Below are 15,829 nucleotides of genomic sequence, written 5' to 3'. Positions count from 1 at the left end.
TATATAGACCCAGAGAAGACTTAGATTTTGTATACAGATATATTAAGCTCATTAATTACTGTAAACATATGATCCTCTTATGTATTAAGTGTTTATTTATTGTTAGGGGATAAAATACATTTCTAATTCAATTTCAAACATTACAGGAAAGCTTGAGACCAGACTGGGGGTCCATTAAAAGTTCGACCAAGATCCCAGCTTGGTCAGACATCCCCAAACCTAACCTCAACTCCATAAAACGACCCTCAGTAAATGGCTTCAGGTAAGCTGAGATCAAGCTGTTGCCTTCAGTCTTCCCTTTCCATAGATGGATTTAGGCAAGCTGAGATCAAGCTGTTGGCTATAAGTCAGGATAAGCTGATGTAATGGTAGTTTAGGTGGGAATATCAGCTGGTCCAACGGGTGATTATCAAACCAAAGTGGGGTGATTGAATGGTAGTTTTGAAAGGGATTAATTAACTGAGTGGAATTAAAAACTTTTTTTATAGAGTTTAGTTGGTTGATTTATAGATTGGACAGATGTAATTGGTTAACTGGTGGTTTAGGTGGAGGGGTTAACAATATGATAATTAGATGGTGTTTGTTTAATTAAGGTGTATCTTATTCCTAGTGATGTGTGAAAATTAAATTTCCCATTTGTGGCAAATTAGGCCAATCAGAGGAAGATGATAATTGTGGATATACCAAGTTTGTATATCCACCCAAAAGTGGAATGAATAGATGAGTGAACTGGTTTCCAGTTATCTAACTCAAGCGATCAAATTCCTAATTAACAATGGCAATTCCAGCATCACCAAATTGCCTTAATATATTAGGAACTATTCATTCCTTCCCTTTTTTGTCTTAATAGGATATTTAGATTTTACAAGTGTCCCCCAGATAGAAGATGGGAGATGGTTGTGATTGATGTAACAACAGGTGGATGACAGGTTACACGTGTGTCCCCCAGATAGAAGAGGGGAGATGGTTGTGATAGATTTAACAACAGGTGGATGACAGGTTACAAGTGTGTCCCCCAGATAGAAGATGGGAGGTGGTTGTGAGGAATGTAACAACAGGTGGATGACAGGTTACAAGTGTGTCCCCCAGATAGAAGATGGGAGATGGTTGTGATGAAGGTAACAACAGGTGGATGACAGGCGAATATGATGCATTGTTGACTATGACCCCCCAAAAAAAATATATGCAAGGCATAAGAGACATAAAATGTCAAAGATATTCTTGTTCTAACTTGGATATATGGAAATGTCTTGTCCTGCAGAAGGGGATTTGAGTTTGTCAACTTTAGATTTGGTTTTTTGGTTTTTGAACCTGAGGATCATAGAAGTACATGTGATAATTTTGTAGTTAGAACCTTATTAGTACATGTGATTCACTGTATTTAGGAAGCCTCCAATGTAAGTTTTTTACCATAATTTTTTTAACCATCATCATAAGGTAGTTAAACCCAGACATTTGGCGGGGTTGTTTTAGCTCATTCGCCACAGCTTGTGTTGTGTGGGGGTGGGGTAATAAATACATGTTGTGTGGGGGTGGGGTGATAAATACATGTTGTGTGGGGGTGAGGTAATAAATACATGTTGTGTGGGGGTGGGGTAATAAATACATGATTTGTGGGGGTGGGTAATAAATACATGTTGTGTGGGGGTGGGGTAATAAATACATGTTGTGTGGGGGTGAGGTAATAAATACATGTTGTGTGGGGGTGAGGTAATAAATACATGTTGTGTGGGGGTGAGGTAATAAATACATGTTGTGTGGGGGTGGGGTAATAAATACATGTTGTGTGGGGGTGAGGTAATAAATACATGTTGTGTGGGGGTGGGGTAATAAATACATGTTGTGTGGGGGGGGGTGGGGTATAAATACATGTTGTGTGGGGGTGGGGTAATAAATACATGTGTGTGGGGGTGGGGTATAAATACATGTGTTGTGGGGGTGAGGTAATAAATACATGTTGTGTGGGGGTGGGGTAATAAATACATGATGTGTGGGGGTGAGGTAATAAATACATGTTGTGTGGGGGTGGAGGTAATAAATACATGTTGTGTGGGGGTGGGGTAATAAATACATGTTGTGTGGGGGTGGGGTAATAAATACATGATGTGTGGGGGTGAGGTAATAAATACATGTTGTGTGGGTAGGTAATAAATACATTTATTCATGCACAGGGTTTGGTCCCTGTATTTCAGTCCACCTCATTTCAATAAAGATATTAAAAAAAAGAAAAGATAATTGCAGTAGAATTTACTCTGTAGATTTGAATCTTGTGGATAAAATTGAGTGTGGAAGCTTTCCTTTGAAGTCATATGACATTAGTGTTATCTTAAATTATGAATACATTTATTCATAAATAGTACAGTATTTAAGAATAATTGTGGATGTATATGTACAAGACTATAAGTATATATTAACACTCCAAGTCTATAATATTATGTATGATTCATGATCACATCATAAATTGAGATGAGTTTGAAGACAGAGATCCCAACGTTCTCCCAGGTCAAGCCTCAGTGACCTGCGAGAGACTTCCAGGAACGAGTGACGTCGTTCGGTGATCGTGTATCGTCGTCACCAGATTGGTCACACAGTAACAGCCGTGCTGGTGACCGTTACAGACAACGGTCACACTCAGAACCCAGGTCAAGGTCAAGAAGGATGAAGAGAGGGAAGATGAGGCGAGGGGAGTGGTATTCCAATTGCTTTTGCTTTGTAAGTTTTATGAGATGTATATTATTATGTCTTTGTCTTAACATATGAAGTAAGGTCAATGGTTGTTAGTTCAGCTACATCTGTGCATATCTTATTAACGATTGAGATTCTCGTGTCCCCAACACACAACAAACTTGGCCTCTCTTGTGGCCCATGGCTTTAGCAAAAGAAATGTATATTATGTTCTTTTTTGTCTTAACATATGATGTAAGGTCAATGGTTGTTAGTTCAACTACATTTGTGTATATGTTATTAACGATTGAGATTCTTGTGTCCACAACACATAACAAACTTGACCTCTCTTCTGGCCCATGGCTTTAGCAAAAGAGGTATTTTTCCCTTCCAATGTATTTGTGAAAATGTTTATAAAGATGTATATTTCTGATCCCATTCTCTGATGTAAAATGTGTGTAATGTATGCTTCCATTATGAATAATTTACATTTTATATTTGTCCCCATCTTGTTCATGACATCTTGGTGTATGAAAGAGGCAGTTTATGAACAAGTTGAATGACTGTGAGAGACTAAGTGTAATTTGATCATGAACAAAAGGCAGAAACCATCACACAATAACACTCCAGGAATTTTGGACCCTGGGTGTTTCATGTGGGACACTCAGGCATGGAAGTCGAGATGGATGTCCCTGATCTGTGATAATACAAGATGAGAAATGAGTGATGTTTGCCCTTTAGCAAGATGAGTTAAGTCATTTGCATACGCATCTCATTAACCAAGAGCATTGTTATTGTCTTTAGCAATACAGCTTTCCAGTCATCATTCAATGAATATGATAAGGTTGCAATGATGAAAAATGGTTGCAAATGGCGATAGAAAGTTTGTCTCAAAGTCAATAAACCTCAAGAACATGAAAAGGATTTATAAAGGTTAATTAGCAAGTGAAATGAGTCTGGGTTTTGTCTGTGTTCAATCCAACATCATTACCCTTTGCATCAATGCCTTGTGATGAATAACTAAATTACTATCTTCAGTATCTCCACTATCTGTCTGACTGCTACATTCTCACTACTTTTCTGCCCGTTTAGAACTGCATTGATAGATAACAGACATTTATGTCATTATTATCACCATGATCATATTACATGACCATCTTTACCCGAGCATGAACTGCTGTATTATCATCATTACAGTTGTTACATGACCATTAAGTACAGGGAGAGCATGTGTGGTCATTATCTTGCACTCCTGAGGAAGGTAATTAATCTATTCTGTTGTTGCAAAATGACTTTGTCTTCCTTAATGACCAAGGCAATTATCAGTAGGCCTACTGCTGAAATGAGCGCCTAATTATGTCCTTTGCCGTCTCCATCATCACTTGAAACGAGTTAATTCGTCACTTGAAATGACTTACTGTATATTCTTGTGTATCATTAATATCCAATGCTCATAGTATATTCCAACCTCATATTTTCCCTTTATTCATTTATCTTAACCTTTTGATTTTGGACAACCCCACTTACTCACCATTAATTTGAAAGGAATGATTAGAATGTCTGGGTTCTGACATACATCTGTGGACAGGGTTTTTGTGTTTAGATGAAAGAATTTAGATTGAGAAAAATGGTGCCTTACTGCTTGAAACTGGGTGTATGCAAATGAGGTTGTTATTCCCCTATTCCTGTTTAATTAAGGCAAAAGAAGAGATTGTGTATAATAAAAACATTATGAACCTGGAGGTTATTGAAGACAGAGTGGTCTAAAGTGATGTACATAGTGGAGGTGGTCAGGTCTTTCAGATATTGGGGGAGTAAATTGAGTCAAAATATATAGTGAATGATTGGATGTTTGGATGATGTTTACATGTAAACAAATGGCCGGGGTGTGAGAGAGGACAGTTGTGAGTTAAGAACAACCTACGGGTGTTGTAGTTAAGTTTCATAGGAGGAATAAGAATTAGATTTTGATATATAGCGTGACCAATGTCACAGGGGAAAATGCAAGGTATAGAGACGGATCTTAGGTTTTTGAATGGCAAAGAATGAAAATGGTTATGAATATGGAAAATTGGAAACAGAGACAGGAATGATTGGAAGAGTTGAAGATGAAGTTTGGAAATGGTTGGAATGTTGGTAAATTGCCAGTGTGGGGGGCTGGACCTGTAGAGAATCTATATGAGTTTAGGGAAGGGTAAAGCAGGAAGGAGAGAGAGAGAGAGAGAGAGAGAGAGAGAGAGAGAGATGAGAGAGAGAGAGAGAGAGAGAGAAGGGGAAATGGAAAAAAGAAAGGGAGAGTGAGGGGAGGAAGGGAAAGAAAAGTGGTAGAGAGAGAGAGAGAGAGCACAGTGATAAGGGAAGGTTGTGTATGGACTGGACTGTATTATATAGCACAATGGTTCATGCATATATTAAACCAATTTACCACGAGTTTAATGGTACATTAATTTTAATCTAGTTATTTGCCTCCTAAGTTCTGGTTTGGCACAATAATAAGGTTTTTTCGTGCTCATTCATCATCCTTGTAGTAATTTTATAATTGATTTCTTGCTTAAAGTAATTCATTTCAGGGTCTCCGATGTACAGATGTGCTAACTTTTACATTTTCATTTAAAGATGTGCTAACTTTTACGTTTTCATTGCTATATTTTTGACAGTGGTAGTGTACAGCAAATGTATGATGTTAGTTCATATATCACCAGTGGTTTATAGTTCATATATCACCAGTGGTTTATACAGTTCTGTTTTGTACTCTCTGCCATGTAGGGACAGAGATACTCTGCAGTTGCATGTAGTGAAGATGGCCATTACATTAATATCTCATTCAAATTCTGTCATTCTTCACCCCCCCCCCCCCTCTCTCTCTCTCTCTCTCTCTCCTCTCTCTCTCTCTCTCTCCTCTCTCTCTCCCTACCACACTTTTCTTTCCCTTCCTCCCCCCTCACTCTCCCTTTCTTTTTTTTTTCCATTTCCCCTTCATCTCCCCCCCCCCCCCCCCCCCCACACACACACACACACACACACACACACACACACACACACACTTGAAGAAGCAAATATGTAGGTAATACAGCATTTTATAAGCAAATATATGTAGATAATGCTTCATTTTCTCCTTCCTCTTCGCAGAAGGGTTCGGAACCTCCCCAGATTGAACATGTGGTGTCGGAACAGCCACAGATGGTGCAGATGGCACCACCACCCAACATGACTGACCATTTAGCCCCAGAGGAACTCCAAACCAAAGTCACAGAACTACTGGTACGATCGTTATTACTCATACACTCCCCCCTCCTCCCACCTTTTTTATTATTTTTTTAAAGCAGAGGTTTTTAAATGATGATTAAAACAGTGTGGTAAATGAAAGAGATGGAGTCAGTGTTGGTTTTTCGTGTGTGTGTGATAACCATTGCATGGGGGAGGTTACAAACTTGTTCTCTTTAGTACATTAGTACAGGATACAGGAAAATTCCCAGCCAGTCCACCATTCCTGCTCATCTTAATCACATTCCATGGCATGTAGGAGATATAGTGGCTTGGAATTGGTTTGTGTGTTTTAGTTTTATAAGGTCCTAGTTTCCCAAAAGAGGTGAGATACTAATAACGTACACTCCATCAAGCAGCCACCTGTTTGTATGTTCTAAGCATCCACTGTGCCAAGTTCTCTTTCATGCATCCATTTTTTTTTTTTTTCTTGCTTCTAGGCAAGAATTTAGGCTTTTTACTTCCTTCAAAAAATATGAGCCAACCCTTCAGATGTATAGATGGGAGAAATACACAACTCCCAGAAGCGATATTCCAGAAATGGACCTGGAAGATTAGGGAAAAAGCCATCATCATCCACCCTCAAGATAGCCTGGGGCACAGTGAGGCAGTTTGCTGATGCTTCTTCTACCATTAGAAATACTATAGTCTCAGCAGCCAGATGTACGATGAATTCGCCCTGAGAGAATCATATACTTGTGTCCACAAGGAACCTTTGGCGTGTATCACCTCTGAAAAATACATGGAGAGTGGAAAAGGCTTTTGTAGGCATTGTACAAACCCAAGACTCCTTTTCTGGTCCTCATGCAGCTGTTGGGCTGGACTCTACACAGGAGAAGGGAAATGATGGACTCCTTTGGAATAAATTGTTTTTTGACAGAACTGTCCTGATTTCTGTCCATTGTGAATGATGGATTCTTGTCGAAGGAGAGGCCTTGCTTTCACAGTCACCACTATATAATGGAGTCTGGTAATGTTTATGATAATGATTATGCACACAGACGAAGCTATATATAAAGACTGTAGGATAAACTGTATTTGTAGCAGCATGTGTTTGGTGATTGTATTCTCAAGACTTGTAGAAAGCATATAATGGCCTGTCAGTGGATTGAACCAGGGCCTGTGAAGCATCTGGGGTAAACCATGGAAAGTTGTGTGGGGCCTGGATGTGGAAAGGGAGCTGTGGTTTCGGTGCATTATTACATGACAGCTAGAGACTGAGTGTGAACGAATGTGGCCTTTGTTGTCTTTTCCTAGCGCTACCTCGCACACATAAGGGGGGAGGGGGTTGTTATTCCATGTGTAGCGAGGTGGCGATGGGAATGAATGAAGGCAGACTATGAATTATGTACATGTGTATATATGTATATGTCTGTGTGTGTATATATATGTGTACATTGAGATGTATAGGTATGTATATTTGCATGTGTGGACGTGTATATATATACATGTGTATGGGGGTGGGTTGGGCCATTTCTTTTCCTCCCAGGATGAGCTAGACTTAACTGATGATGATTTCATCCCAGGATGAGCTAGACGTAACTGATGATGGTTTCTTTTCACCCCAGGATGAGCTCGACCTAACTGCCATTCAGAAGAATGGTATCCTGAACTTCCCACCCGAGAAGCAACTTCAGCTCCTGTATGACTACCACACACTTCAGTCTTCTAACAAGGTGATTATCCTATGCAGTGGTTTGTGTTCATAATGATGGCTATTGTGTGATACAATCATGCTGGACTTGTCTCTGTTTCTGATTACCCACCCTATTCTATAAGACTGATTAGTTTTTCTCTCTCCAATAATGATAATACAGGTAGTCGTTTATGCTTATTTATTATTTTATTTATTTTGCTTTGTCGCTGTGTCCCGCGTTAGCGAGGTAGCGCAAGGAGACAGACGAAAGAATGGCCCAACCCACCCACATACACATGTATATACATACACGTCCACACACAGCACATATACATGTATACTTGTTAACTACAAATCTTTTCCATGAAATCAAAATGGCATGATATATGAAACCAGTTTAAAATGCACACTTGTAATATGAAACCAGTTTAAAATGTACACTTGTAATATGAAACCAGTTTAAAATGCACACTTGTAATATGAAACCAGTTTAAAATGTACACTTGTAATATGAAACCAGTTGAAAATGCACACTTGTTATATGAAACCAGTTTAAAATGTACACTTGTAATATATTGAGCTTCACTTCTTTCTTTCTTTTTTTCAAACTATTCGCCATTTCCCGCGTTAGCAAGGTAGCGTTAAGAACAGAGGACTGGGCCTTTGAGGGAATATCCTCACCTGGCCCCCTTCTCTGTTCCTTCTTCTGGAAAAGTAAACACAGGAGGGGAGGATTTCCAGCCTCCCTCAGCTCCCTCCACCTTTTAGTCGCCATCCACGACACGCAGGGAATACGTGGCCAGTATTCTGCCTCCCCTATCCCCAGGGATAAGCTTCACTATACGTATATATATATATATTTTTTTTTTTGGTGCCTCAAACATGTCTCGCCTAATGTATAAGTTTTTTGAGTAACTTGAGTTTTCATTGGTTTGGGTTGTATTTATCCCTGGTGATAGGGAAGGCAGAATACTTGCCACGTATTCCCTGTGTGTCGTAGAAGGCGACTAAAAGGTGGAGGGAGCTGAGGGAGGGCTGGAAATCCTCTCCTCTCGTTTTTTTTTCTAATTTTCCAAAAGAAGGAACAGAGAAGGGGGCCAGGTGAGGATATTCCATCAAAGGCCCAGTCCTCTGTTCTTAACTCTACCTCGCTAATGCGGGAAATGGCGAATAGTTTGAAAGAAAAAGAAAAAAGGGTTGTATTTATGTAGAAGGATAGGTTACCACGAAGGTTATTCCTTCTCTGAACTAGTTCTCACTTCTGTCTGTCTGTCTGTATGTCTTGACGTCTGTTCACAACTGGAACTCCAGTACCGCTATTTAGCTGTTAGCGCCTTGACCTTAACAGGCCACTGCCAGAAGGGAACTGTAGTGCAGCATTTGCAGAAATTCCTACCTAATGTCTTCTTCTTCCTAATGCTCCAGCCCAGTGTTTCTACCTACTACTTCTACCTAATGTTTCTTCCTAATATCTACTTCTTCCTAATGCTCCAGCCCAGTGTTCCTACCTTCTACTTCTACCTAATGTTTCTACCTAATTGTTCTACCTAAACCTTCCTATCTACTTGTATCTATTGCTCCAACCATTTGGTCAAAAGTTGGAGCTAGTGCATAGTGGTCACTTCAGGAAAATGTAGAGTTGAAGTCCAATGTCATGTATGACAAGGAGAGATTGTAATTTTTTGTGGGTAGGATGTGTCACTGGTGCATATGTGGCTGAGGCAGAGAGAAAGAACAGCTAACGAGGTCAGAGGAGTGGAACTTGACAGCCACTGAAATGGTGGCTCTTGCCACAGCTGTCATTAATGTGTATGATGTATATAAAACACCTTATAATAATGTGATACCCAGAATCAAAATTGGTCTTGCCTCAGCTATCATTAATGTGTATGATGTATATAAAACACCTTATCATATTAATGTGATAACCAAAATCAAAATTGGTCTTGCCACAGCTGTCATTAATGTTTATGATGTGTATAAAACATTGATATCATACCCAAAATCAAAATTGGTCTTGCCATAGCTATTATTAATGTTTATGATGTATATAAAACACCTTATCATATTAATGTGATACCCAGAATCAAAATTGCTCTTGCCGCAGCTATCATTAATGTGTATGATGTATATAAAACACCTTATCATATTAATGTCATACCCACAATCAAAATTGATCTTGAGTTCTATAAACGAAAGTAGTGTTGATATATAAACCAAAGTAGTAGTTTTGTGATGGGACAAGCAACTTGTTCAATGTGTTTGACCTCTGATTTTCATTGTCCTTCCAGAAAATTGAGCGCCCCGAAGCGTACATAGCCAAGTTAGAGGAATATGCAGAGCTGACGGTGCCCACGGACCAGTACCAGCAACACTCGTGGCTCAAGTACACAGAAGGACTCAAGACTGCCTTGGCCACACAGAGCAACACTTTCGTGAACGAATTCATGGAAGCTGGTGGACTGACTTCCCTCCTCCACTTCCTGACCAAGATGGATGACACCACCTTCCAGTCGAGCATCCACATGCATGTCATTGCCTGTGTTAAAGCCTTAATGAATAATTCGGTAAGTGTGTTATTATTTTTATTGGATGATGTGAGTGTGTGTGTGTGATGATGTATTAATTGGTTGAGGGGTTTGGCTGTGGATGGTAGACATCTTTGGGTTTTTTATTGTATTTTTTTACATGATAGTTAGAGAATGGATGGGTGCAAAGGAAGGCATGGTTCCTTATGGTGCTTTATTAGGGTTAGAAAGGAGTTATAGACTTAGATAAATGGAAATTGTTATGATTAACTAACCAGTTGTAAGAATATGAACAGAAATATGATGTATGTATGTTGGAAGTCTTCGTCATTCATACCGCTATAATCTTTTCACATCATACAACTTTCTTATATATACCTTTCTTATATCTTGATATAATTTTTAATTCTAACTATATTTAAGTTGTTTTCCATCTGTGTAGAGCACTTAGTCCACACCCATTGTACTTTGTATGGAAGTGGAGTGGCATACAGTAGTGATGTGGTAACCTAATTTGGTGTTTGACCCAAAATGGTGTCGAGAAATTGTTCTTTTGGTGTCATCATACCATTAACCTGATTAAAATTGTAGGATTTTGGATTTAGTAAGCACTTCATGTTCATGAAACACTGTCATTTATAAATTTCTCATACTGACTAAAATGTAATAACTGTAGCTTGTTGGATTTGCCAAAGAGGACATTACTATGTTCACAAAACATGTAACTGTCTATCTTAACTCTGTATACTTAATGATAAGAATTTTTTTCAATATAATTTCAGAATGGACGGAAGCATATTTTAGCTCACCCTACGTGTATGAACGTCATCTCGCAAAGTTTGAGTACAGAAAACCTCAAGACGAAGACAATGGTTTTGGAAATCCTGGGTGGTGTCTGTCTGCTTCCAGGTGGACATAAAAAAGTTCTCGAATCTATGCTCCATTTTCAGAAGTTTGCAGGAGAAAGAACTAGGTTCCAGGTGAGTTGATGGGGTCCCTGTGTGTTTTTGTGGCATTTGAATTTTGCATTGACTCAGTAATGATACACCAATATATATTGCTTTAATGTCTTATGGAAATAGTACAGTGAGCTTGGTGTTCATATGGTTTGTATATATGTGATCAAGATGTATTTGAATTTTGCATTGACTCAGTAATGATACACCAATATATTGCTTTAATGTCTTATGGAAATAGTACAGTGAGTTTGGTGTTCATATGGTTTTTATATATATGGTCAAGATGTATTTGAATTTTGCATTGACTCAGTAATGATACATAATATATTGCTAATGTTTATGGAAATATACAGTGAGTTGGTGTTCAAGTATTTGATTTTGCATTGACTCAGTAATGATACATAATATTGCCTCAATGTGTTATGGAAATACTAGAGTGAGCTTGGTGTTCATATGGTTTATATGAATACGATCAAGATGTCTCAACTTCAAATGGTTAACCAAGGTTGTACAATCTCACCCTCACACAGACCCTGATTGTGGACCTCGATCGTTCTTGGGGTAATTATGCAGACGAGCTGTCCCTCAAGATTGCCCTCATGTCCTTCATTAATGCCATTATCCGCTGGGGTCCGGGAGAAGACTCACTCGAGTTCAGGCTTCATCTCCGGTATGAGTTCCTCATGCTAGGCATCCAACCTGTCATCGAGAAGTTGAGGGCCTTGCAAAATGACATCCTAGACAAGTGAGTGTTGCTCTAATGTGTCTTTGAAGGTTGACTGGAGCATCAAAGAATGTCTTGACCCTTCTTTCCTAAACTTAGATGTCTCTTAAAAGCATTACAGACATGTACAAGAATTCGTCTTTGATGATTGAGCAGTTGTTCATAAGTGCAAAGGTGTAAGTGCCTAGACAAGTGAGTGTTGTTCTAATGTCTTTGAAGGTTGACTGGAGATTCAAAGGATGTCTTGACGTTTCCTTTCCTAAACTTAGATGTCTCTTAAAAGCATTGGAAACATGTACATGAATTCATTTTTGATGATTGAGCAGTTGTTCTTAAGTGCAAAGGTGTAAGTGCCTAGACAAGTGAATGTTATTCTAATGTCTTTGAAGGTTTACTGGACATTCAAAAGATGTCTCGACCTTTCCTTTCCTAAAATTAGATGTCACTTGAAAGCATTGGAAACATATAACATTAATTCATCTTTGATGATTGAGCAGTTGTTCTTAAGTGCAAAACTGCATCTTGGTTAGATCCACTTACCCTTCTCACATACCCTACACGACATTTTTTGCAAGGTTGTAAATGCTTCAGTATGGTCTTGTGTTTATTGATATATATTTATTTATTTTGCTTTGTCGCTGTCTCCCACGTTAGCGAGGTAGCGCAAGGAAACAGACGAAAGAATGGCCCAACCCGCCCACATACTCATGTATATACATACACGTCCACACACGCACATATACATACCTATACATCTCAATGTACACATATATATACACACACAGACATATACATATATACACATGTACATAATTCATACTGTCTGCCTTTATTTATTCCCATATATATATGTTTATTGAAATATATATATTTCTGTTCCAAACTAATTCATTTCGAGTGCCAAAGGGTAATGGAGAGACCAGAAGAGGAGGAGTTTGAAATTATGATTTTTAAAGATAATTTGATGTTTGTTTTGATGAACACATATGTGCATGATATTATAATTTTGTGGTTCATTTATTACGGGCCTGTATTATTTTTTGTGTTGCTTGTCTAGCATGAGTTTCATAGTATGACAGACACATAACAATTGTTCTGTGGACTGTTATTATTGTTCTCTGTTCTCCATGATCGGGAGTCGCCAGTTAGACATGCATCATAACTTGGATCAAAACCTGAACAATATGCCAGAGTTTGATAATTGTAAGAATTATATGCTATTCTTTCTCAGCATCTAACCAATTAGGTTTTTATTGGACATATGAAGTGTTAGTTTAAGGTTTTGAAGGAGTTATGCCACTTATTGAAATGTTAGACATGTAACTTAATCTATCCCTGGGGATAGGGGAGGCAGAATACTTGCCACGTATTCCCTGCGTGTCGTAGAAGGCGACTAAAAGGTGGAGGGAGCTCAGGGGGGCTGGAAATCCTCCCCTCCTGTATTTACTTTTCGAAAAGAAGGAACAGAGAAGGGGGCCAAGTGAGGATATTCCCTCAAAGGCCCAGTCCTCATCCTCTGTTCTTAACGCTACCTCGCTAACGCAGGAAATGGTGAATAGTATGAAATGGAAAAGGTAACTTCATTTGTTTCCTAATGGAAAGAAAATGCCATCTCAGAACACGGAAGATAATGCAAGTGTTTCTCACCATTTTCCAAACACTATCCACCCATTTTATTTTTCTTTTATGTCCCTTTTCCTATAATTAAGCTACACTGAAGGTGAAATAAGTCATACAACATGTTTAACTGTATATTTAGTGGTTCATATAACACCCAAACAACTCACAAACCATCAGTATATCACTGTGTCGGTGATGTAGTAACTTTAATGACCACAAAGATGGAACTAATGGTCAAGCCAACTTTGATCTTGAAATAAGCAATAGAAGATTTTTGGAAAAAAGAAAAACATTTATTATTATTATAACTCCAAAAATACTTCTCATTACCTTGATCCTTCACTACACACACATGAACTTATTCCCAGTGCCAGACAATGAACTGTGATGATATAACAAAAAGATTACATAACAAAAATATTAATTGCTTTAAGTGCAATTAATGATTATTGTAAACGATATTATTTCTTGAAATAGATTAATTATTTCTAGATGGGACGAGGAAAGAGATTATATTGTATGAGGTAATTTTGGTTAATGGGGTATACGAAAGAATTGGGTAAAGTATTGAAATTACTTTACGATTATTTTACTGTCCATGGAAATCATTAAGGTAATTAAAGGATTAATTTGTGACGTGGCCCGTCTGTTGTCTTGACCGTAATGTTGATAAATCTCTCTCTCTCTCTCTCTCTCTCTCTCCTCAAACAGTAAAATGTAACCAGAATTACTAGACTCAATATTTACGGATGTGTATATATATATACACAGAAGTGGTAGAGGATGTGTGGATCAGGTGTTTGCTTTGAAGAATGTATGTGAGAAATACTTAGAAAAGCAAATGGATTTGTATGTAGCATTTATGGATCTGGAGAAGGCATATGATAGAGTTGATAGAGATGCTCTGTGGAAGGTATTAAGAATATATGGTGTGGGAGGCAAGTTGTTAGAAGCAGTGAAAAGTTTTTATCGAGGATGTAAGGCATGTGTACGTGTAGGAAGAGAGGAAAGTGATTGGTTCTCAGTGAATGTAGGTTTGCGGCAGGGGTGTGTGATGTCTCCATGGTTGTTTAATTTGTTTATGGATGGGGTTTGTAAAGGAGGTAAATGCAAGAGTCCTGGAAAGAGGGCAAGTATGAAGTCTGTTGGGGATGAGAGAGCTTGGGAAGTGAGTCAATTGTTGTTCGCTGATGATACAGCGCTGGTGGCTGATTCATGTGAGAAACTGCAGAAGCTGGTGACTGAGTTTGGTAAAGTGTGTGGAAGAAGAAAGTTGAGAGTAAATGTGAATAAGAGCAAGGTTATTAGGTACAGTAGGGGTGAGGGTCAAGTCAATTGGAGGTGAGTTTGAATGGAGAAAAACTGGAGGAAGTGAAGTGTTTTAGATATCTGGGGGTGGATCTGTCAGCGGATGGAACCATGGAAGCGGAAGTGGATCATAGGGTGGGGGAGGGGGCGAAAATTTTGGGAGCCTTGAAAAATGTGTGGAAGTCGAGAACATTATCTCGGAAAGCAAAAATGGGTATGTTTGAGGGAATAGTGGTTCCAACAATGCTGTATGGTTGCGAGGCGTGGGCTATGGTAGAGATGTGCGCAGGAGGATGGATGTGCTGGAAATGAGATGTTTGAGGACAATGTGTGGTGTGAGGTGGTTTGATCGAGTAAGTAACGTAAGGGTAAGAGAGATGTGTGGAAATAAAAAGAGCGTGGTCGAGAGAGCAGAAAGAGGGTGTTTGAAATGGTTTGGGCACATGGAGAGAATGAGTGAGGAGAGATTGACCAAGAGGATATATGTGTCGGAGGTGGGGGGAACGAGGAGAAGAGGGAGACCAAATTGGAGGTGAAAGATGGAGTGAAAAAGATTTTGTGTGATCGGGGCCTGAACATGCAGGAGGGTGAAAGGAGGGCAAGAAATAGAGTGAATTGGAGTCATGTGGTATACAGGGGTTGACGTGCTGTCAGTGGATTGAAGCAAGGCATGTGAAGCGTCTGGGGTAAACCATGGAAAGCTGTGTAGGTATGTATATTTGCGGGTCTGGACGTGTGTATGTACATGTGTATGGGGGGGGGGGGTTGGGCCATTTCTTTCTTCTGTTTCCTTGCGCTACCTCGCAAACGCGGGAGACAGCGACAAAGTATAAAAAAAAAAAAAAAAAAAAATATATATATATATATATATAGGGACCGGGGGGCTGGAAATCCTCCCCTCTCGCTTTTTTTCATTTCCCAAAAGAAGGAACACAGAAGGTGGCCAAGTGAGGATATTCCCCCAAAGGCCCAGTCCTCTGTTCTTAACGCTACCTCGCTAACGTGGGAAATGGTTAATAGTTTGAAAAAAAAAAATGTATATATATATATATATATATATATATATATATATATATATATATATATATATATATATATATATATATATATAGATTAGTTCTTTATA

The 15,829-nt window shown here is 38.8% G+C and overlaps 1 protein-coding gene across 1 annotated transcript in view; it reads left to right on the top strand.

The window, feature by feature from the left end:
- Positions 1–15,829, top strand: part of DAAM (disheveled-associated activator of morphogenesis-like protein) — a 113,171-nt gene that overhangs the window by 56,880 nt on the left and 40,462 nt on the right. The window contains 8 exon segments of the mRNA XM_071688108.1: positions 147–262; positions 2,503–2,525; positions 2,528–2,712; positions 5,794–5,925; positions 7,497–7,604; positions 9,856–10,131; positions 10,875–11,072; positions 11,582–11,796. Coding sequence (XP_071544209.1) covers positions 147–262; positions 2,503–2,525; positions 2,528–2,712; positions 5,794–5,925; positions 7,497–7,604; positions 9,856–10,131; positions 10,875–11,072; positions 11,582–11,796 — 1,253 coding nt within the window.

The sequence above is a fragment of the Panulirus ornatus genome, chromosome 45, assembly GCF_036320965.1.
Source record: "Panulirus ornatus isolate Po-2019 chromosome 45, ASM3632096v1, whole genome shotgun sequence".
Classification (NCBI taxonomy): domain Eukaryota; kingdom Metazoa; phylum Arthropoda; class Malacostraca; order Decapoda; family Palinuridae; genus Panulirus; species Panulirus ornatus.
This window is presented reverse-complemented; position numbering and strand designations above follow the sequence as displayed.